The sequence below is a fragment of the Equus asinus genome, chromosome 2, assembly GCF_041296235.1.
Source record: "Equus asinus isolate D_3611 breed Donkey chromosome 2, EquAss-T2T_v2, whole genome shotgun sequence".
Taxonomy (NCBI): domain Eukaryota; kingdom Metazoa; phylum Chordata; class Mammalia; order Perissodactyla; family Equidae; genus Equus; species Equus asinus.
Window position 1 is genome coordinate 160,534,367 of NC_091791.1, and position 24,679 is coordinate 160,559,045.

The 24,679-nt window shown below is 40.8% G+C and overlaps 1 protein-coding gene across 4 annotated transcripts in view; it reads right to left on the reverse strand.

Moving 5' to 3' along the window:
- FMN1 (formin 1) overlaps positions 1 to 24,679 on the reverse strand; it is a 340,681-nt gene that overhangs the window by 119,469 nt on the left and 196,533 nt on the right. For all 4 annotated transcript variants that reach the window (XM_070503784.1, XM_070503796.1, XM_070503780.1 and 1 more), the window contains 3 exons: positions 22,935 to 23,022; positions 7,709 to 7,770; positions 4,948 to 5,036 (listed from right to left, as the gene is read on the reverse strand). In XM_070503784.1, the coding sequence (XP_070359885.1) occupies positions 4,948 to 5,036; positions 7,709 to 7,770; positions 22,935 to 23,022 (239 nt within the window). The remainder of the gene's footprint in view (positions 1 to 4,947; positions 5,037 to 7,708; positions 7,771 to 22,934; positions 23,023 to 24,679) is intronic.

Here is a 24,679-nt window from a genome sequence, read left to right on the forward strand (position 1 = left end):
CATTAAAGTGGACACAATCTCAAGTTTCTTAAAAACTACAGCAAGACAAGCTTACAAGCTCAAGGTGAGTACTAACCTACACACAGAAGCTCACTGTCTGAGCATTTGGGCACTGGTGCCCTTTGCAAAATTCAGTTGGAAGAGCTACGTACTCTCCATGCCAACCACCAGAGGAAGGGGTATAAACTAAAATACTTGGAAAGAGTTGGACATGAATTCAGAAAAGGAGAGAATCCACTAACAGCTATTAAATTCATTTTGGGGTTGAAATGATGATTAACTGATATTTCTGAAAGTCTTGGTCAACTTATAACATCATTACCTTAACATTTTGCAACCTTTCACCAACAATACTTTTACATAGGAGCAAAGCTGGCGCCTCCTTCTTTTCATTTCCAAAGAAATTTCCTTAGCTTATACCCTGCACCTCTTTCACTTTACTTTTAGGAGGATTTGGGTTTTAATAAGATTCTAATTATCAGCTGTTTTTCTTATTTATCCTGTAACCAGGTCATGCAGAGCATCAAAGTCAGAGTCCTGGATGGACAATGTCGGCCAAGGTTTCCTGGAGCCCTCTGGTGCTTGTGCAGGACACAGGTGAGAAACTGCCAGGGAGATCCTAGACAGGCTGAATGATATGTGTGGAAGAGCTGAGTAGAAGTCAGATGTTAAAATGGGGCTTTTTGTTCTAAAATAAAGAGTTTAAACTTTCTCTGAAGGATGGATGGATTTTAAACAGAGAAGTGATACTTTCAGCTTTTTGTTTTAGAAAATCACATGGCAGTGGCTTGGCTGATGGATTGGAGGTGAAAGCAGATTTGAGGCTGGGAGACCTATTCGACATAGCTGCAATATTCTACGAGGGAAGGTAAGAGGGCCTGCAGTGTGAATGGAGGGGAGCAAAGAGTCGAGAAAGCTTTCAAGGCAGCAAGAACTGGAGTAACTGACCAATTCCGAGGGATGCTGAGAAGAGTACAGAATGACTTGCAGGTTTGTCACCTGGACACCTGGTGGAATGTGAAGATTTGACATACTGGACAAGCAAATTTGGAAAAAATATGATTTTATGTCACTTTCTGTCCAAAAACAGCCATGCAAAGGTTTGAGGAAGGGCACCATGGCTCCTTTCCCATTTATTTGGGAAAGTCTTAGAAGTATAACTACCCTCAGAGGCTGTAAGGCAAATGTCTGATAAATGTCTTATCCTCCCTAACCGTGTTTTATACTCTACACATAGGAACAGGATTAACTCTCTTACAAATCCCCAAGAACAGGTCTTGGACATCGGGCCTTGGTACTTAGAAACATTTATAGATTGATTTCCTTTTGGACTAGTCTAACTTGATACCCTAGGGCCAGTAATAGAGAGGACTAAAGACCCCCAAAGAAACCACAAACCAGGGACCTGTCCCTTCTTTTCCCAAGGCAGGCTTATATTCCCAGGAAGGACTACAACAGTATCTAGGAGAGAAGTTCTGCACCTTACATTGTGTGGGTGACACATCCACTCAGCTAGAAGGTGGAAGGATACAACATGGCCCATTTTTTTTTCCCCAAAGATTGGCACCTGAGCTAACAACTGTGGCCAATCTTTTTTTTTTTTTTTTCTGCTTTTTCTTCTCAAATTCTCCCAGTATATAGTTGCATATTTTAGTTGTGGGTCCTGCTAGTTGTGGCATGTGGGACGCCGCCTCAGCATGACCTGATGAGTGGTGCCATGTCCATGCCCAGGATTTGGACCAGCGAAACCCGAGGCCGCTGAAGTGCAGCGCTCGAACTTAACCACTCGGCCACGGAGCCGGCCCATGGCCCATTGTTTTTACGGGACTAACATTTGGTTTATCATCCTCTAAGCCCCCATATGGTATTTTTTCAGGTGTGTGTGCACACAGGGGCTGTGTACACAGCACAATTTCATGTTGTAACCTGTATTCTTCCATAGAGGAGTACACTAACAGAGCCTCGTTTCAGCAAGTCAATGTATCTCCTTTGTGGGGGATCCCAATGCAGCTGTGGACCCTAGTGGAGCATCCCAATAGGCTGTATATGGTGTCCTCACTCTAGACCACAAAAAGAATCAGGTCTAATCAAACCAAATAGAGCCCCACCTCACCTCACCACCATCCCAAGGCAGACTGCAGAGTTGAGGGCCAACCCTGGCCAGAGTGGCTCTCAGAGAGCCTGGTCCCAAACAGACGACATCTCTCTGGGATAATGGCTTTCTAAATATAGGACTGGGGAAGAAGAAAGCTGACGAGGTGAGTGAAGAGGCTGGCTTCTCCATGCTATGATTTATAGGACTGGCACTGCAGGGATCTTAGGAAACTGCAATGCTGAAGCTAAAAATGATTCATATTTTCCATTATGTAAAACATGCTTATAGTCAACTCATTTGGAGCTAATGGGAAATAAGTTGCCAGAAAATCTGACTCTGGCATAAATCAAACAACTGCTTCCCTGTGCAGGAGGTCAAGAGTGGGGGTAAAATCCACGTAGGCCTGAAGTCTCCATCTCTCTGCACCTCACCCTCCAGTGACTGAGCCCAAGCACATCTCTTCACTGGGACAACACGACAGTCCTCATTGCTGTCAGCAATAGCTTAGCACATTCAGGAAGCCATTACAATGACCATTTACAAACATTAAAAACACTCTTCTATCCAGATCACCAGTAGAGAAGGCAGGAATAATCAGTTATCTATTAATTACCTGCTACCAGTATTCTATGCCCTGGCAATTAATCTTGAAAAATAATGCCAGAAAGGCATTAACACGAAAGGAAAAGGGCAATACTTCTGTTGGCAGAAACCCACTGTTCCTTTCGCTGGGTTGGCCATTCCCACAGCTTAGAGCAGGGCTGGCAAATTATAGCCCACATGCCAAATCCAGCCCACCACTTGGTTTTGTATGGCCCATCAACTAAGAATGGTTTTTACGTCTTTAAATGCTTGAAAAAAAAGAATCCATAAAGGATAATGTTTCATGACATGTAAAAATGACATGAAATTCAAATTTCAGTGTCCATAAATAAAATTGTATCGGGGGCACAGCCACGCCCATTTGTTTACGTATTGTCTAGTGTTGCTTTTGCACCACACAGCAGGTTTGAGTAGTTCCAACAGATCGTAAGGCCCACAAAGCCTAAAATACTTACTATCTGGTCCTGTACAGGAAAAGTTTGCCAGCTCTAGGTTTTGAGTGTCATTGCTCAACGTGGCACAGTTTGTGCTGCCCAAATGTTTGATATGCCCTATTTTCCCTGTTAAGGATTGAATGTTTGTGTCCTCCTAAAATTCCTATGTTGAAATCCTAACCCTCAATGCAATGGTGTTAGGAGGTGGGGCCTTTGGGAGGTAATTAGGTCACGAGGGTAGAGCCCTCACCAGTGGGATTAGTGCCCTTAGGAGAAGAGACATAAGAGCTTGCTTCCTCTCTCTGCTTTCTGCCATGTGAGGATACAAAGAGAAGCTGGGAGTTGGAAGCCAGTTCTCCCCAGAACCCAACCACACCAATAGCCTGATCTTAGACTTCCAGACTCCAACGCAGTGAGAAACAAACATCTGTTGTTTATAAGTCACCCAGTTTAGGGTACTTTGTTACAGCAGCCTAAGCTGACTAAGACAGTCTTCAAGTACTCCCCATGGCCTTGTCAGTGCCTAAATACCCCATTATCAGTCACTTCATTTTCAGTCATTAGCACCTTAGTGGGAATTAATTATATTTTAATTATGACTTGGGAGTGGACCACACGATGAGTCAGGGGTGGGACTTGGTAAGGAGGGTGGCTCAAGCTGATGGAACAGAAGGGCAATGAAACCCCATTTTCACTGTTTCACAATACTCCAAGGCTTCCTGAACTAACTTTGGAGGTGGAGGGTTCCTGGCCTATGCTCCATGTGAGAGCAATTCATCTAAGGCTCTCAAAATTATCATGAAGGTTTGTCAATAACTCCGTAAATCTAGACATCTCCCGCCCTGTCATTTAGGATGTCTTTCTGGACCCGAATGCTCAGGCATCCAAGAGGAGTGAGCCATTCTAAAAGACCCAAGGGCAAGGCATGGAGGTTTCAGTACAAGCCATAAAACCTTGGATGTCTCTAGGGCTGACTTGTTATCCTAAACCTGATCACTCAGTTTCCTCTGTTTCTTATCCCTTACCTCATCTCCAGGCTGAGAGGGATGGCCTGAATTGGACATGAAGCGCTCATGGTAGCAATAAGCAAAAGAGCCCTCTCTCTACTCTGAACCCATTCCACATTCTCAGAGTCGTGGGCCATGAAAAGCTGGGTGGGGTTCAGGAGCTGAAGAGACCCAGAAGCTTATCTGTGGTTTGCAGACCCGAAGAGCCCAGCCAAGGACGAGAGTCACTCAGTTACGTATTTGAGTTCTGGATTTCCAAAGGGTAAAGAACACCACCCCAAAATCATGGAGCAAACAACTCTAGACAGTGAATGGAGACAAGAACAAGCACATGCAAAGAGAAGATAACAGAAAGCCACATCTAAACTGGGCAGAGCAGGTGGAGAAATTTGGGAGAAAGCTGGCACGTTCAGGCTACATTTACTGGATTTCGAAAAATCCATTTGAATTCTGTGACTCTGACATCATCTTTTTAACTGCCTCAGCAGAACCCTAAACAGAGCAATGACTTCTTCCTTCCTCAGTTACCCTTTTGGCCAGAATGTTTAGTCTAGGAGGAATTAACAAGTTGCTAGAACAAGAAAGGGAAGTCACGAGGGGTAGGGAAGGGGGTTGAGATGTTACATCCAGCGGCACAAATCTCCCGACTGCTCTTCCCGGCAGTCAGGTCATTTCTGCTGCACGCAATAGGTCACGGGAATGAGGGTGCTGTGACTTCGCTCCCTGCACAATTTAGACATGATCAAGCAGGAAGATAGAGACTGCACTTCTCCCTTTGGCCTAACAGAAAAGTGTTCAACGTCCTTACTGCTCAGGTTTATCCAGCAGCTTCAATTCTTCTTCTTTGGATGTCTCGTAATACTTTCTTATTTTAACCAATTCATCCTCTTGGGCTCTCTGGGTTGAAATAGAAACAAAACACACAAAAAGGGAGCAGTGAGAATCTGTCTACAGCAGTGTGTCTCAAAGTGTGGTCTCTGGAGCAGCAGCATCAGCATCATCTGTCACTAGCCAGAAATGCAAATTATTGGCCCTATCCCAGACATCAGAAACTCCAGGGGTGGGGCCCTGCCAGCCCTCCAGGTGATTCTGAGGCATGCTAACGTTTGAGAATCCCTGGCTAATACAAAGGGTCCTAACAAGTGACTTTAGCTGCGTTCAGAAGCCAGAACGTTTGATTGCTCCCTTGGAGTTCCCTGTCTCTCCCTGTGGAAGCAGACACGGTCAAATTGTCCTTAGCATTTGCTTCCTGATCCTCAGAACAGCCCTGACTTTACTTTTAGTCACCTTCTTCTCTTTTTCTGAATTTTCCAAGAACTCATTGTCTGTACTGCTTATTTTGGCATTTAGTCACATACTTTCTCCGTCTATCCAACGATTTCAGTTGTATGCAGCTTTCCTCTACTGTGAGCTAACAAGTACCGACCATGAGCACAGTCCTGAGCCCATGGTAACAAGCATCATCTAGAAGGCACTTTACCTTTTACAAAGTACTTCAACGATTATTATATCCGTCTTTCATAGATGATCCCACCGGCTGACACCCAGAAGCTGGCAAAGGGCCTGACTGGGAATCTCTTTTTCTTCCACAACATCACATTGGCCTTTAGGTCCTCAACAAATGCACCATTAGCTCCTGAAGGCCTGGTATTTGTGTGCCTTTGGCTGTTAATGAAAGCCTTACTGATGGAAATGTGAGAAATTCCCACCCAGCCACACTAAACAGCTCCTGATGTTCATAAAGGATGTAAAAATGTGTAGGGAACTGGCAATCTCTCTAGGCCTGGATGATCACTCTATGGAAATTTTCTATAAGCTACTTAAGGTCCCAGGGGTCACAAGTAGTACAGTGAATCTTTTTTTTTTTCTTCTTCTTCTTTTTTGAGGAAGATTAGCCTTGAGCTCACATCTGCTACCAATTCTCCTCTTTTTTACTGAGGAAGACTGGCCCTGAGCTAACATCTGTGCCTCCACTTTATATGTGAGAAGCCTGCCACAGCATGGCTTGATAACTGGTGCATAGGTCCGCACCCAGGATCTGAACCAGCAAACCCTGGGCTGCCAAAGCAGAACATGTGAACTTAATCATTGTGCCACAGGGCTGGCCCTTGCAGTGAATCATTTTCTGAGCTCGGTGACGACAGCATAGTATAGTGCTCCAGCTAGCTCCCTGGGAAATAGCATTACTTTAGTATAAAGAGAAGCTGGTTCAATCTATGTTTTCAAATCCTAAAAGAGTCAGTGAACCAGAATAGTTAACAATTATGGCAATTCTGACTCTCCTGTGTCATATTCTCAAGAGAGCTTGCCAATTCTGCTGGTTATTTCCACATACAACCATAACTTAAAGACCATATACATGTACAGCACTGTTTATTTTCAAAATACATTGCGGCTGCTACATATATTGCATTCTTTTTTTCTTTTTTTTGAGGAAGATTAGCCCTGAGCTAGCTACTGCCAATCCTCCTCTTTTTCTTTCTTTCTTTTTTTGTTGAGGAAGACTGGCCCTGAGCTAACATCCATGCCCATCTTCCTCTACTTTATATGTGGGACACCTATCACAGCATGGCATGCCAAGTGGTGCCCAGGTCGCTGAGAAGCGGAACGTGCACACTGAACCGCTGTGCCACTGGGCCAGCCCCTGAATTATTTTTTAATACTCACAAAAAGAACAGGTAAAACCCATTATAATCCCCACTGTACTGATGATCACATAGGCTTAAGGAGTTTTAGTAACTGGCCCAAGGGCACTCAGCAGTCAATGGTAGAGCTGGATCTCAAACCTCAGACTGACTAAATGACTCTAAGTCTAAAACACATACTCAACATCCTCTATCACTTCTCACATGCAATGCCACCAGCTCATTTGCACTAAAGGTAATCATCCAAGCCTGTATTAGCATTTCCTCTCCTCAGAGGAAGACACTGGTGTACACCAACATTAAGCAGGTAGCTTACCATCATTCACTCTGACAGCAAGCCACAGGCTGCGTTCTGTGGCACAGAAGTGGTCTCCACCTTGAACCACCCTCCACTGCAGGTATGCGATGAGATCTACTAAGCCAGATACCACAGGAGGGTTTAGGAACCTATTGCTTTTCTCATGTCTGCTCTCATTCGAGCTTATGTTTCTGTGCCTCATCTCTTCCATGCTATGTCAAAATCCTTAGTGTCAAAGAACACGAATGGCTCAGTGATTTTTCAGGTGGAAAGAGTCACATATAACCATTTGTTAGACCTTAGTATTTTTTTTAATTAGTAAAGATACGAAAATATGGAAATTCTGGTTCTGCAGGTCTTTGATATTCACATTTCATTTTTCCTGAGGAAGATTAGTCCTGAGCTAACATCTGCCACCAATCCTCCTCTTTTTGCTGAGGAAGATTGGCCCTGAGCTAACATCCATGCTCATCTTCCTCTACTTTCTAAGTGGGACGCCTACCACAGCACGGCTTGACAAGGGGTGTGTAGAACCCCACCTGGGATCTGGGCTGGTGAACCCCAGGCCGCTGAAGCAGAACGTGCAACCTTAACGGCTGTGCCACCGGGCTGGCCCCAATACTCACATTTTCATATAAGGCTGCCAGGGTCTCCAGATCAACCACAGAGTCATCCACATTGAAAATGGCTGCCGAGCACCCAAAAAGAAAGAGAAAAAAGAATAAAGTGTTTGATTAGACTCCCCACACCAATATTGACTCCACATCTAACTTCTAAGCAATAGAGTCATGAGTTGCTTAATGATGGAGATACGTTCTGAGAAATGTGTAACCAGACAATTTCATCATTGTGTGGACATCCTAGAGTGTACTTACACAAACCTAGATGGTATAGCCTACTACATACCTAGGCTACATGGTACCAATCTTACGGGAGCACCATCACACATGCGGTCCATTGTGGACGGAAACGTCGTTACGTGGCGCATGACTGTATCCTGCTGTACTTTCTTTCCATGTGTTCCTGCTCCCTTTCTTTTTACACCAAGGAGGCCCCAGTGAACAAAACCAAAATGGTTCCTATTGCTGGCCTGAGCCTCGGCCCTGCCTAGTTTAATTCCTCAAGCTCCATGTCCTTTCTGCAGTTTAATTTAGGCTCCACAGGAGAAGTGTTTGTGCTTTAAAACTAAATCAGTCTGTAGGTTTGAAGCGTAATTTTAAATCTTTCTCCCCGGCTGGTAATTGAAGAGATTTAGTACCTAATGCACTAGGACTGACTCTTGCCCATTACCAGGAAGAGAGAAAGAAAAAAGACAATGTTGGCAAATTAAATGAATTCAGCCATGTGATTTCAGGCACCTTTCCATGGCCACTGCAAACATATTGTTTGGATTAAAAAGACAAGAAAAGGCAATAATTGCATCAATGGCAAATTAAGATTATGGAAACCTCCCATGAGCCAGTCTTAAGGCAAGTTCTCATTCCCATGGTTTTATTAGGATTCTACTTGTTCTGTATCTTAAAGTCATTTAGCTATTAACTAATACGCTTAAGATTTCATCTAGAGGAATTCTTTCCCGTATATACTGAGATACAAACATTGAGATTTTTAAAGGCTTAATGGATTTGGCAATCAAAGTGTTTGAAATAGGCAGCTCCACATCTTTAAATAATTATTCAAAACTAATAAGGTTTGTTCCTTCAAACCCACCTCCCTACTCTGACTTTACATTGTGAAATTAACCAGCACGCTAGTAAATTTTCTCCGTGGCAGGCTAATTAATTTTATTAAACCAAACAGTGATATTTAGAATGCCTTAAAATTTTGCTCGTCAACCATTACTCTGTTCACTGGCAGTACACCACGGTTTTTGGAGGAGGGAGGGATCAGGTAAAGGGCAGGTTGCTTTCAAACTGTTTTTCTTCTTCTGTAGTTTAGAATCATATGAACCCCTTTACACAATTTTAACAAAGTTAATTAACTGAGCTAAGATCATGTAACTTCACAGAACACCGAGAAATGTACTTAAAATTCCTTTGCCGGCCACCTTCTCTAACTTAGGAGTTAATCAGCAATCTACTTCTAAATCGGTGGGGTAGTGAGAAGAGAAGAGGTTAGTGTGCTAGTGACAAAGTGAGTTGTCTCAGATTCCACCAGGACAAAGGAAAATTACACTTCCGAAAAGGTCCATCTGAAACCACAAAAGAAAAATGTAGTTTGAGGAAAGAATGAAAGAATTTATCCTCCTAGGACTGTTATTTTGTGTGGAGATAATATGACTTCACTAATTTATTAGATAGACCAGGCATTTTTAAATGTCTGGTGCTTTAAAAAACAAGAACAAAATAGCCAGAAACAAAGTCTACGTTATATAAATTCCAACATTCTCCTACAAAAATCAGCCAATGTGAACGCAATAAGAAAATGTAAAATTCTAAAAATAATTTATCAGAAACATCCACTTCTAAACTAATCATACATCCTAGGTACTATATATGAACTACAAGATTACTTGATTATATGTAAGCTAAACTAATGGGAAGGACAATGATCTTGGGATTCTTTTCCTAGTGAGCAAATATTTGGCTTTTAAAAGTTAATCAGTGTGGGTCCCTGATACACAATTTGATGGGGTATGTGGTCAGCCAATTCCCCCACAGTGTGCTAGGTAGCAGAAAGAAAACATCTGGGAGGATGTGACCAGAGAACAAGTACGGGCTGTGGAGACAGATATTCTTACATTTACCCATCCCTTGAGTTAATGTTTTTGACTGTGTATTACGTTCCAGAAACTGTTCTAAAATGCTGTGAATATATTAAGTCAAAAGTCTATAAGACATTTAAAGTACTTGATCTCATGAAATTTAAACTCTAGCTTAGGGGGACAGGAAATAAACAAGTAGGGGCTGGCGCAGTGGCATAGTGGTTAACTTCGTGCACTCAGCTTGGCAGCTGGGAGTTTGCGGGTTTGGACCCCAGATGCGGACCTGGCACTGCTCATCAAGTCACACTGTGGCGGCATCCCACATAACAGAGAGGAAGATTGGCACAGATGTTAGCTCAGGGACAATCTTTCTCTCTCACACACACACACACACACACAAAAACAAGTAAACAGTTCCAGATAATGAAATACTATGAAGAAAGTGAAGTAGAGAAATGAGCAACATTAGATAGGATGATCAATGAAAGGCTTCTTTGAGGAGGTAACATTTAAGCTAAGAGCTGAAGAGGTCAGTTCTGTGAATATCTGGGAGAAAAGCATACCAGGGAGAAGTAACTATGAAAGCAAGTTTCTTTTTCTGACGAAGGAACAAGCTCAAGGGTCAGAAAAAGATCAAGATGACGTTTACAGAGAGAGCAAAACTTACTTACTATGTGATCCTGGCAAGTTAAACTGTCTGAGCCTCAGCATATCCATAAAACGAGTGTAACACGATTTACTGAAAGGATTAAGTGAGGTAATATGTATGCTTGGCATAACACATAGAGAATGGTATGAATTCAAAATTGCACCTCTGAACTTTGACTATTATGATTTTAAATATACACATTGTTAACGTGTGTTAATGCTTGTTATTGCCTTATCTCCTTTAGCATCTGGAAAGAATTATAAATAGAAGACTGCAACTACTGAGTAGTTTGTGCCATAAACGAAGCTTTCCAGAAGTCTTGAGCGTTTCAGATAGGAGTAATTGCTATCACACCCTTTTGGTCCTTCAAAACCCGCTGAAGGTCCAACTTCAGGAAGCATTATTAACAGGAAAGGTATACGCACAAGCAACTCTAACCACAAAAATAATCTATCAAAAGTCTTAAGGGAAATACAAGATACTTTGGGGTTCATTCAGAAAGTCAACCTAATTTTTATCTTTCCCATCAATCCACCCCTCGTCATACCACCAAAGTTATTTTTTTTTAAATATGGGTCTCCAAATTTTACTCTGATGTTTAAAATACCTCAATTGTCTTTCCTTTAACTATTGGGTGAAGACCAAACACCGTGGCCTGATTTTTAAGTTCATCCTTTCCTGGCCCCAAGCTATGCTTCCAGTCTCATCACCTACCACTTCTGCTTCTCCCATGTAACCAGTGCTCCAGCCATGTTGGGCAACTCCCCATTCCTGAATGTGCCATGGCTGCCTCCCTTTCTACACCTCACCCTCCAAGGCTCAGGCGACGGTTCTTGCCCTGGAAAGACACCCTTCGACCTTCAGATCATTGAGTCCTCACTCTTATTTCCTCTTCCATGGCACGGCACTCATACTTTACAAAGGGTGAAGAGAGTCTATTTTGAGAACCTGTATTATGGTGTGTTGCATAACAGTTTCCCTCCCCGACTGGAGTGTGAAAACCCTGTAGTCAGACATCATTTCTATGCATGTTGATAACCCCAGCACCCAGCATAGTGGCCAGGGTGTAAGAGGGGAATAAAATAAATATCTGTGGATGGGATGGACACTACAGGAGCCCCAAAGAGTGGGTCCTTCCGTTGGGTATCACAAAAAGTTTCTTGATAAAGAGAATATGGGGTCTTGAAAAAGAAAACAGACTTTAAAAAGAAATAGAATTTTAAGAAATGAAAATATTATATTATCGGGGGGTTGTATGTGAATTAAGGTTGTTGCCCACTCTCATTCGTCCCTATTAAAAAAATCTAGGTTTAATCAGGGGAAGTGCACGATCATGCCCCACCGACACATTCAGTATAGATACACTGCTTACCTGAATATTCCACACCAAAAAATAAGTAACTTTAATAACTGAATTTTCTCATGAATAAAGTAAATATCTTTCCCCTCATTCTTAACCCTCAAAAGTGTTTTAAATAGCACTACCATTTGAGGAAAAAGGTTATGAGTAAAAATTCAACTGTCAGATTGCCTCAGGCAGACACCTAAAACACTCATTTATTAATTACCATTAATTAAACCAAATTCATTCTAAGCAATGACAATTCGTAAATTTACAAGTGCCAGTGAACATCAACTGGAAGGATGCGAGACATTCCACATGGAAGAAACAGATGCAGATGGGCTCACGGAACGTGCAGGCCATGGCAGGCAGTTCAACTTTGCTTGAAGAGAGCATTAATCAGAATCTCGAGGAAGATCTTGTGGAATTCTGAATGCCATGATGAAGAGCCTGTAATGCACTTCATACATGGAAGAGAGGCATTGAGCAGTTACGAGCAGGGGAGTCAACTGGACGGGGTTATACTACAGAGGACAGGCCAAAATTTGGAAAGACTGGCTTTGAACCTATTCCAGTGGGCAAGAGGTAGCCAAAACCTGAGTACTGTGGACAGAAGGAAGAGGACAGAGGAGAAAGGCACTGTAGAGCACGACAGGGTGGTATCACACTCCAGCACTGGGACTGACGAAACCGGACTGTAAAACCACTCTGAGGCTTCATGCCATCCACAGAAGTAGGCAGAGGAGCCTCAGTGCTGGACATGCCTGTGCATCTCCCCCCAAGGACCTGGGGGAGGAATGAGGGAAGGGGAAAATGACTAGTGAAGGAAGAAGGAGAGAGAGAGATTAATTTAGGGCCAATGCCAAGTATTCCACCGAGGCTTCTCCTCTCCTACAAAAGGATCTTAAAAATAAAAGAAAAAGTAAAATAAAATTCAGAGGTGGAAGAAGCACTATGAGGAGATCATCTGGTTGAGCCCAGGAGCTTAAGGAAATTAAATCATTTCTATTATTTCTATCCTACAGAGTGACAGAGGAAGGTTAGGTTATTGGCCAAAGGTCTAAAAAGTAAAAAGAGCATAAATCATAGGACTCCTAGGAGAGCTGTCTTGCACACACATAATTCTGCCTCCTATTCACCAAAAACAGCTTAAGTTCCTACACAGGGCCAAAATCAACATCTGATAATTCTATTCCCCAAATACTGGGACAGTGTATTAGAGAATCAATTTTTGAAGGCACTCACCATCAAACTTACAAGCATTACATGAACCCATTTAATTAGTTAACTGTCGATGACAATGTAGAAAGAAGTCAGTGATCGATTAAAATATTTTTGGAGTTACCTAGGATCAGGTAGCTTCCTCTGTTTTAAAAATACTCTGTCTCTCTTGCTCTGTCTCTTTCACACACAGACTTATACACTGTTTATCTCATGAGCTGAATAAGCAAACGCCAGCCTATACAATTTTACAGCATGCCCCGAAGCCCTGATACAGTAATTCCAAGTAATTCTAGCTTTTGTTCCCATCTGTATAGGGCTCATTATACCAACACTCCTGCAGATGGTGTCAGAAAGGTGAAGTGTCAAATCCACAAAGGGGAGACCCCAACAACTCATTGCTACTGCAATATCAATCATTGCTGGTGGTTTTTACTTTTATCTCCCTCTCTCCTTAGTTATCCCCGCTCACACTGTCAGTTCAGTTAGAATATTTCACCTACACCTCACAATATGTCGAAAGGAAGTAGACACACGCTGTGAAAAGCTGGTAATTTTATTGGGTTCCTTTACCTTTAAAAATCTGTTACTTGGTCAAGTCTGGTTTCTGGGCTCCTTTTTTGCAGGGAAATTGAGGCAAACATTTTTATGTGGTCCTCTGGTGCCTGCTCTGTACTCCAAGAACTATATACACAAGGATCATTAGAGTAGTGTTTCGCCCATTAAGATATAATAACCGTCAGCAGGGACAAAAAGCAGATCGGTATCACAAATTCAAACTAACAGGGGCACATAAAAACTCCGTGCCTGCTTCAGACACATGCACAAGGTCGGGGCCTTACACAACGGGTAAATTCCCTCTCTAGTTTGAAGACAGCTTTTCACAAGACCAGGGGAAGCAGAAAGAACATGCGGGAATTCTCTTAGCCCTCTAGCCATTTTTAACCCTGAATCCTTTTCCATCCCCAAGTGCACTATGTCCAAATAAACAAAGAACGGCCATGTTTGCTGTTTGAAGGGCTTCTAATTAGTAAAAAACAAGCAGTTACTTAAGGGAGCTGTTCTTTTTGACTGAAGGAGCACCTTTGGGCAAGAAACACATGGGGGATTGAGGTAAGAAAAGCACACTACTTGGTCTGTTGGTTAGCCAAAGTAAATCTGGTCATCCAAGGTGGGGAAGATGTCACAGACAGATAGGGTTGTGTTGGCTTACCAGGCTTTGGCTGATGTTGGTTTAAAAATAACCTCTAGGAAGCCCGTTTTAGGCTTCTTAGGTAGCTGACACGATATCTTGGACAAAGTGGTGTTTAAGAATCGTTTGCAAATGGACTAGATTCTCAGCCCAAGAAAGCAAAGATTAATAGGATTATTTGACTCCATTAATAGAAATTATTTTGTTAACAATGTAAACTTTCCAACAGCCAACATAAAACTTAGCTGTTTTGCCCAAATTGCTGATATTTTTAGGGCTTTATAAATACTCAATTTGTAAGGAAAGGAGAATGAATGGAGAAAGGAACATAGAAGGCCTTGGATTTTTACAACTCTCAGGTAACCTACCCCTAAAAACTCCCACAGACCAACTCCCCTGATCTCTACAGGAAAAGGCAAGGATGTGGGGACAGGGGAGAGGGCAGTGATAGAATCTGAGAGCTGGGGAAAGGCAGAGTACGGACATCTCCCCCAGCCTCACCTCCCAACAACGAGGTCGGCACTGAGAGTGAAGCCTAAGTTCATGATAAAACTGAGCAAGAGGTGAAAACAATGAGGCCAACAGAGAGAAGTGGAGGATGGGAGGACCACTCTGAGGCCAGGGTAAGAGCTTCCCAGAACCTGCACCACTGAGAGCTCTGTAACCGAGTCTCTTCACCGCGGTCATAGCTCTCCTATAACCCTCCTGCAATACAGCTCACTTTTTCCCTACTGGCCACTATGTTCCACCTCCAATCGGCACTGGGAACACCTTTATAGACACTGGTACATGCAAAGCCCCACTCCAGTACATATCCAGACAAAATGCTAAGGGTACCAATTATTATTATTATTATTTTTTTAAAGATTGGCACCTGAGCTCACATCTACAGGGCACCAGTTATTAAGCAGCTTAAAGAAATCTCTGTCCATTACTTCAGAAGGTGGGGACAGGAGGCAGACCTTACTGGGGTTTAATACTTCATAAATTAACAGCTAGCGTTTATTGGGAGCTTCCTGTGTGCCAGGCATTGTTCTAAGTGTTTTAGATTTAATTGTATGAAGTGGGAGCTACTGTGGTCCCTGTGTATATAGACACCTTGGTCTCTAAATGGCATCACATGCTTTTTACATTAATCAGCAATTTCGCAGTGGGAACCATATATAGCCCATGCTCCAAAAATTTCATTTGTGTAATAACATCCATAACTTCACTACTATTTAAGTATCCCTAATACTTCATTCTGATACACTATTTCAATCTTTATGTGCAGTTATTCACAATAATCAGTATTGCAGTTGAAGTCATAGCAAAAGATTTTCCAGAAAAAAGAAACCTGAAACTTGAAAAGGCATTAACTTAAAAGAAAATACATAAAGGAAATCAAATCTACCCTAACGTAAAGTCTAATTTCCTTGCAAAGATATTAATAATTTTACACTGCATACCAGAACTGACTAAAAAGGGAATTAAAGACACGAAGAATGAACAAACACAAAAGTTGCCTCCAGAAGCAGAAAGAATAAGAACAGCCAAGGGAATATATTTTACAATCCTCATCTACATTGCCAAATGCCTGCTAGTGTGTCATGCTAGTTGGTACAGACCTTAATTTGGGCTTTGATGGAAACTGGAGGCAAGGATAAATGACACAGTAGACAGGAGCTGGCTGGGAGGTGGGAGAAATGACAATCCCAAAAGGGACACACATCTAATCTATCCCAAAAGCTCAAAATCACTCAGGCTTACAACGCAAAAATCCCAATTCTCGATTAAGTCCAAGCATGTACTATTTATGCCTGAAGGTGCCCAAGGTGCCATTTTATAGGTGCAATTAAAATTGTCCATGGTTCAAACCTCAAAGAAGGGCACAGGCATAGAATTCACAAGACTTCCCCTCCTTCATCCCCTCTATTCTCTGTAGGGCAGTGGAATGAGAAACAATTTGGGTTAAGCTACTTCTGTTCTTCCATTAGTTCTGGTTCTTTTAAGCCAAAATTACATTCCAGGCAGATTGGATGGTCTCAGCTAGTTGCCTGAAGGTAAGGTACAAAGAAATGCCACCCTCTCCTTCTTGGACTCAGCTCTGTGAGTGAAGGAATGTAGAGCGGTTTAGAAAGAGGAGGGTGGGACCCCTGTAGCTCAGGTGTTCTACACTCAGTGGGAGGAGAGAAGGGTGGGAAAAGAAAGGGAAGTATTGGAGCTACTGTTTATAGTCATCTAAAGATTTTTTTAAGAAATTGAGCTTCACCAATATTAAATAAGTTGATTGCCCCTGGCACCTTCCCTCCGTATGTCTGCAGGTCATGATCACATACCATTTTTGGTGGGTCAACTCCTTCACGTGTGATATCCTCAGCTGTTCTTTTACTTCCAACATATTACGATTTGGGGGACCCAATTAAATGAAGTTCTCTGATTCTGAAATCTGGTTTTAACTAAACTAAACTTGGCAGAATAAACAAGTTGGTTTCAAAAGATTCCTGCAGAGAAACCGCAGATTAAAAATAATCCATCAACAATAAGAAAATGGCAGAGTAGACACTGATTGCTAGTATAAGTTCTTTATCAGTCATGAGATGAGTTAAAAGAAAGGACAAGTTAGATTGGCTCAGACATTGACCTCCATAAATTATAACAGAGTTTAACAAAAGACTGTTTGAAATGTGGGTTTAGATCCATGATTGTTAGCAGTGAGCCTCACTCTGTTTATATATTGAGCCTTGAAATATTAGCTAAAGAGAAGCCAAAGCCATCAAAATTAGCAATACATTTAAAAATATTATTAATCGCATCTGAATTCATATTTTTGCATATGTTTTATAATGTAAATATTAGTCTGTCACACATCTACATAATACACGTTTTCGAAAACATACCTTGAGAAGCATACTCTAAAACTTTTTACTGCATAACAAAAATTTTGGAGACCAACTGCCTTTGAGTATAGGATCTTCTATGCTAGAATTAGAATGTTCCTCCAGAAAGCCCTGGACAGTTCATTGTGAATTTCAGATGCCTGGTGAAATTCATTATGTTTTAGATAACTAGCATAAACCATGACAGAGATTTCTAGAAATTACTGGTAAAAGCAGCAAAGTCCACTGGGCATCCTCAGATCTAGGTTTTAGACTCTGGGCATATAACTAACGGGCATCCTTTTACATTTTGATTTGAGATTCCTAAACAGAAGGATGGTCTTTGAAACAACTGAACTCCCAAACTGAGATTCTGGACTAGTAGGAACTAAACTGAAAAATGTTTTATTTTGATGTTAGATTAAATATTATAAATATGAATTCTGAGTGTACGGGAAGTTCCAAATGAATGCCAGGAGGTTTCTGGCACCCAGTCTGTTGCAACGCATATGGAGGTTTATATCAAGAATAGTCAACAGCAATTTTCCATCTCCCCTGGGAAAGAATAAGAGGAAATCACTAACGTGGAATGAAAACACTAATTTGCAATCATGGAGGCAGTCACCGTGTCCAAGGATGCCAAAATGCTTTTAATATGAGTCATCCAATTTAGCAGATGGAAAGCCAGCAAGAAGTAGATGACTTATTCAGAATCTCTCCTGGACCAAATACAAATGCTGTGGGTATTATGGTCAGTCTCCTGAAACCATTCTTCCTCCACAACCAAAGTCTTGCCTTTAATCATGAGGTGCTTTAAAATTCAATCAGTAAATGGATTTGCCTTTCTCCTACAAGATTTCCATCGTCATCTTGGGTAGAGACAAACAGATAAAGATGTTACCTTTTGGGGGATGTTCTCTCTCTAACATCACCCTATCTACTTGGAATCAGGCTAGAATTTGCAGATGCTCATTGAACACTTTAGCTTAAATGTCTCCAGTCATCTCAGACTCAAATCATCTGAAGCAGACTTGATTTTTCTGCTTCTACCCATGCTTTTCCTCCTGTATCTCCAGTTTATGCTTTTGGCACCATTATACACATTCTTGTTGAAGTCAGAAACCCAAGGCACCTCTAAGACTTCTCCATCACTGCTTGCACCTGATGTGGTTAACTGCAGCAATTCTCTCTCCAAAAATCCCTTGTATATAGTCTCCTCATCCACATTCCTACAGACACAGCCTTAGTTCTGGCCTTCGTCATTTATTATCTCAAGTCACAGTCCCTTTCTCACAGATTAATCTGCCTTCAATATTATTTTCGTTTATTCATTCAACAGACACTTGATGATCATCACCCAGATGCCGGGCACCGGACAAGGTGCTAGGGACACATCAGTGAGCAATCTCCCTCTTGGAATCTATATTCTGGTGGTAGATATAAATGAAAACATAAATAGATAATATTAAGCACAACGTAAAATGTACGAGAACTAACTTAGGGTGACTTAAATTAGCAAAGGGGAATCTGAGAGGGCTTCTTTGAAGTGGCATTTAACCTGAAACCTAGCAAAGAAAAGGAACTAGCTATAAAGAGTGGGATGGCAAAGCATTTCAAACAGAGGGACTGTGCAGTGCTGTTCATCTAAAATGCACTGTGCCTTCAAAGACACAGAAGGAGGAAAGCAGTTGGCCTTGTTAAGGAAGCAAAGAGGACCACTGTTGTTAGAGGGCAGTGAGAGGGGAAGCAAGCACAGCCAAGTGAAGCAGGCGATCCAGGCTGCAGCCGGAGCGCATGAGGCCTTGGGGCCAGTCTTCCACATGAGAGAGATTTCTGCACTCAAAATCAGATCCCAGCACGTCCCCTCTTTAATTTCATCTCCCCGTTACTGACAGGATAACATCCCAATTTCATGTGATGATATTCAGGGCTGTTCCTGGTCTGGATGCTGCTTGCCTTTCTAGCCCTCTGCCCTTAAACAAGCCACATTCACATGTAATCTGTATGCTCGAGCTGTGCCTCCTTTTCACGTGCCTTCCTTCCTCAATTGGAAAAGCTCCTCTGTGGGATGACCACCTTTGATCCTCTAAGTTTTACAGGATGAGTCAAGATATTGCTCTCTCTTATTTCATAGGCAACTCTGTTGTAATCTTGGGCTGCTCTGTACATCTCTCTCATCGTCCTGTGACCTCTAGAGAATGTTACAGTTTGCATCGTACGTGTTGTGGTAGTCATGATGCCTGACACAGAGCTGGCATTCGATACCTGTTTATTGAGGCAGAGAGCGAGGGAGGGAAGAAATGGAAGGAAGGAAGGAAGGAGGAAAGGAAGTTTTGCCCAAATGCACTGGAATGGAATACACGACATTCTGATTCCATCTAGTCTAAGGTTTAGTCTGTTTTTTTTTTAAATCAAATTAAATTAAAAAACCACTTATTGAATGACTTTTATATATGATACACTAGCCCAATTAGTTGTAAACAATGCTTAATTCTCAGAGAAATTCTTAGCAAAGAAATGCAACATGATACATAGGAACAAACATAGGCTCTGCTACTTGTCATCTGTAAGACCTTGAGGTACAGAGACCCCAAGTCCCACTTCTTTTTTTTTTTTTGTGAGGAAGATTGGCCCTGAGTTAACATCTGTTGCCAACCTTACTCTTTCTTTTGCTTGAGGAAGACTGTCACTGAGCTAACATCTACGCCAATCTTCCTCTATTTTATGTGGGATGCCGCCACAGCATAGGTTGATGAGTGGTGCTTGGTCTGTACTCGGGATCTAAACCTGCGGACCCTGGGCTACTGAAATGGAGCATGTGAACTTAACCACTACACCCCTGGGCTGGCCCTGCCAGTCCCTCAATATATATTACAGGCAATGTTCTAGTGGACAGCAGAGAAGTGCCCACCTTACAAATGAAGGAAGCTTCTTTTTCAGAGTCGAACCAGTAAAAACTGGATTATCCACCTGTGGGAGGCAATTGTACACTGAAATATCTAAAACTATCATCAAGGTGACCAAGCTGTAATCTTAGAAGGGGAAAAACAACATAAGCAAATATATAACGCTAAGTAGAGTCAAGCAATATGGAGGTAATGATGCACAGGTATGATAAATATTTTCATCATGATGAAGGAAAATTCTCTTCTCTAACTGAAACACTAGTTTTCTGATTTATACATCAGTTCCTCATGAGTTTGTTAAGTGTTAGTTAGTGCATCTGTCTTTGTGCACTGACAGAGATGAATATATAACCAGAAGGCTGAAGAATGGTCTCTGAACTGTGGTCATTTCACTAGGGTTGACGTGCTGTGCGACTGTGCTGGTGCCAGTTGGCCTGCCCTAACCAGATCTCACCGCAGCCCCCTTCAGATTAAAACAAACGTTTTAGGCCAGTGTCAGCACAGGGAGTCCTTTCATGAGGATGACAACACAAGGCCAAGTGCATTCCATTCACGACCAGACACGGACTCAGAATGAAATGTAACTGACACAGCCCGGGTTCCTAAGTGACCTTCAGATGCCAGTGTCAGTCAAATGATTCCAAAGAAAAGTTAAGCTCGGGTTATACTGCCATATTCATCTGGAATGCATTACTAAACAAAGACATGGACTGGAGATTATTTTTTTTTAGAACTTAGGAGCCAACTCTGTGGTAGGTGACAGAGGTGCTCGAAGCAGGAGAAAGAACTAAAAATGGTGCCCACAAGTCCTAGAAGTCTGTGATGCCACAATCAACATTTCCAATGATAAAATGCAAGTTCACTTCTGCTTCATGGAAGCATGTTCTTGTCTCAAGTAGAATACTGGAAAATGTCTAGGTGACCTAATCTTTTATTCTGGGTGAACTGATCCAATGAGGCTGGACTGCCATAGCAAGAAGGTTTATTGCCCTGAGTTGGCAAATGGAATGTTACATGGCTGGAATGACTCTTATCCATATGGCAACCTGATATACTACAGCAAGACATGCCTAAAAGGAACTGAATAAAAGCTAATCTGTTGTTGCCATTGTGAAGACCCACATCCTTAGTGCTACACATCATGGTGATGAAACCAAGCATACTTGGTTTTCACCAGGCTTATAAAGAGTACTGTTGTTTAGTACGGGATTCTGCCACTAGACCTGAAGGATTCCTCTTTAATTTCAATGACTGCATCCAAAAAGTCTCCTTGACAAAAGACTATAAACTTCCCTGCCAATATTTTTTTCTTTGATTTTTTCATTTTTCCTTTGCTCTAACATCACAGTTTCCTGGGTTGAATTGACCAGAAACTCAATTTTCCTAGAAGATCTAACATCTAAAGTCACTGGAGAATCCTTTTCTAATTTTGATGGTGGACCTTTTCAGCCACCCTCTGACCCCAGTTCAAATCAGCTACTGCAACATCTTCTGAGGTTTCATATTCACACTTACACATTTAATTCTATTAAGCTTAAATATTAACAATGGATAACTTACTTGAATATTTGGTGACTATCATCTAATTCAAGATATTTTAGTTTTATGTGGAATGTTTAATGTTTGCAGTAAAGGAAAATTTTAAGACCTTAACAAAGCTCTTTTGAGAGGAAAAGTAGCGTGTACAAGTATTTTTTGTGTCTTTCAGTTCAGGACCTATGGGAGGCTTCTGCTGTGTACCAGAGTCAAATAACTGAGACAACACAGACTGAAGCCTGAAGGGCGGTGTGGTTCGAGGGTGTCTCCACTGTTAGACCCACGTTAACTTCTACTGACACCATCTACCAGAGATCGTATTACCCCTCAGAAAACGTTATCAGTGACATGTCAACAAAAAGATTTACATTTAACTGATTACTGAGAAAGGGGAGTACTGCTTTCATGCAAGACACAGATTTCAAAAAGATAAGATGGTTTTTAGTCTAACTTTTCTAAGAAAAAAAATATATAAGCAAAATTTCCTCTCTTTAAATGTCTTATTTCAAATTGAGCCAAAGATAACCAAGTTGAAATAACATCATTTGAAAAGATGAAGGGATTAAGAAACAATGATATAACCAAGTTGATGAAGAAGGGAAGTGTTTCTCCATAGAAGTAGTCTAGTTAATGAAGAAGAAATGATGGAATTAGTAGACCATTATTTCGCAAACTTCTAATGAAATAATGACTCTAGGCAAAGATTATTAGTGTTCACCAACATCATAAAGAGACAACCAGATATTACATACTTCTTGACAGAATATACAATAGCCTCTATGAAGTATTCTTTCCGCACTCAGATTAAGTCTCTAGATCAAAGTAGCAGTTTACAGGACCCACAGGGTATAGAAGAACACGATAAATAAAAGCTTGGCAATGCAGTAAGCAAAATCTAAAATGTGGGAAACTCCACAGGACAAGTGACCTGGTTTCTTCAAAAAATTAATTACAAAGGAAAGAGAAAAAAAGATGAAGGGTAGAAACTTCTAGATTCAAAGAAACCTGAAAGACACATCAAAGGTAATGCATGAAATTTGTTTGGATCTTCACTCAAACTGTAAATGAATGAATTAGTGAGTATATGAACAATTAGTGAAATTAGAACCACATATTTGATGACATTGAGAAGTTATTGCAAATGTTTTTAAATGAATTATAATGGCACTGGGGTTATGCTTGAAAAAGTATTCCTATCTTTTAGCATTGTACTAACATTTTTAATATATGAATTATACAATGTCTTACATTTGCTTCATAATAATCTAGTTGGTGGAGGGAGGGTGCTTCAGATGAAACAAAAGTGAGTTGATGGCTTTGTAGCTGGGTGTGGGGCACATGGGATTCACTACGGCATTCTAAGTTTCTGTATGTTTGAAATGTTCCACAATAAAATACTCAAAAATTTAAAAGTTGGAATAAAAAAGCGATGGAGAAGACTTACCCTGCTGGATATCCTTCATTTCTAAATGCAAACTCGATATCAAGATTCCCACAGTTTGAGATCGTTTTCCATCCAATAACTTGATGATCTGGAATTTAAAAATAAAATTAATGCAAGCTCAAACAACCATGCAATCTTTCAGAGGCAAACCAAAAACATCAAGACTTTCAGATACTTTGATTGATGAAGTGAACGGATGCTACAGTCACTCTATTTTAACAATACTTTAATTTAAAAGCAACTTATCCACAACTATAGATATTTTATAAAGGCAAAACACCACCCTAAATTCCACCAGTCTAATATAAGCCCTAAAATCTTTATAACAGTTCACTCTGATGTTTTATTCAAACATGTCTTAACTTGCAATTGCAACATATGTGGACTTTTATATTTAACTTTTCCACTGGTCATTGGCATATTTCCATGTTGCTACTTCTTAACTCACTGCATAACCTCCAATCTTCTTGGCTGCATCATCTGCTGAGCGGTTTAGGGGAAAGATCTTTGTGATCTCCACTCAGCTGTTTACCGGTCAGCATTGGAAAAATGACTTAACCTCTGGGAATTCAGCTATTTCCTCATGAAGTAAGGCTGACTGTACTTAGTTTGTACATTTATCCTAAAAGTTAAATGACGTAATCTGTGTAAAGCACCTAACATAATTCTTGACATAGAGTATTTAAATAGAACTTCCCTGTTTTGGAGAGTTAGGGTGCTTCGTATTTGTATTGTTATTAATATAAATAATAGAATAATTGTACATAAAGCTTTAATTCTAAATTGTTTACAATTGTTCTTTTATAATCACATATACGTATATCAACGTGTTTCCAATCTTTTTAGAAACTCCAAATACCTCATTGCCAATTATTTCAATCTTTACGAATATTCCATGGAGAGCTTTCCATAGTTTTGTGTTTCCCCAAACCCAGTAAGCCAAATCAGTTCCTAATAACATATCACACAGTGGCCACTAAGGAAAAATAATCTTTTTCTCTCATGTGTCATGGCTACAAAAATCATTGGAAATAGACACAAAACCACCAATCTTATGTTTTTTAATGTACTTTCCCAGGTAAAATACAAACCAAGCAGCTATGCTTCCCCTCCCACTTAGATATTTTTAAACTCATCAAAATATAGATTTAAACTCATCAAAATATAGAAGACCAGATTTAATAGTAACAAATATCTACACTTATTAAACTAGCTGAGATTCTTGCTGCTTGAACAATAAGGAATAACATGAGTTTGTTCCAACCAAGACTAACTATCCAAATTATCTAATTACTTATCTATTGATCGATGTTGAATCAATTATTCCCTGCCCATTATCTTTCCTCTCCCTGCTCAGAATGGCTTTTTTTAAAAGAAAATAACTATTAGACCTAAAATACAGTAAATACTAAGCTTTCATCAAGATAAAAGAAAAATCTGATTTTCCAGTCTAATGTGTTTAATATTTTCAACATTACCTTGGAGAAAGATTCTTGGGAGGTATAGAATTTCAGGAGTTTTAAAAAGAAATAAAGAAGGTACTTAGTATTTTTACTTTTTTATATGAACGCAAAAGCAGAGGAGGAAGAGAGATCTTTTTTAAAAAGGCAGTTACCAGTTTTTTCTTAGGGAACACACATTTAAAGTGAAATGATTTTTAAAAGCCCAATACAAAATTAAGAAAACCCATGTAAGTTTTATGTAAATATTCAGCCATGCATTCATTTATTTAACAGCTATCTGCT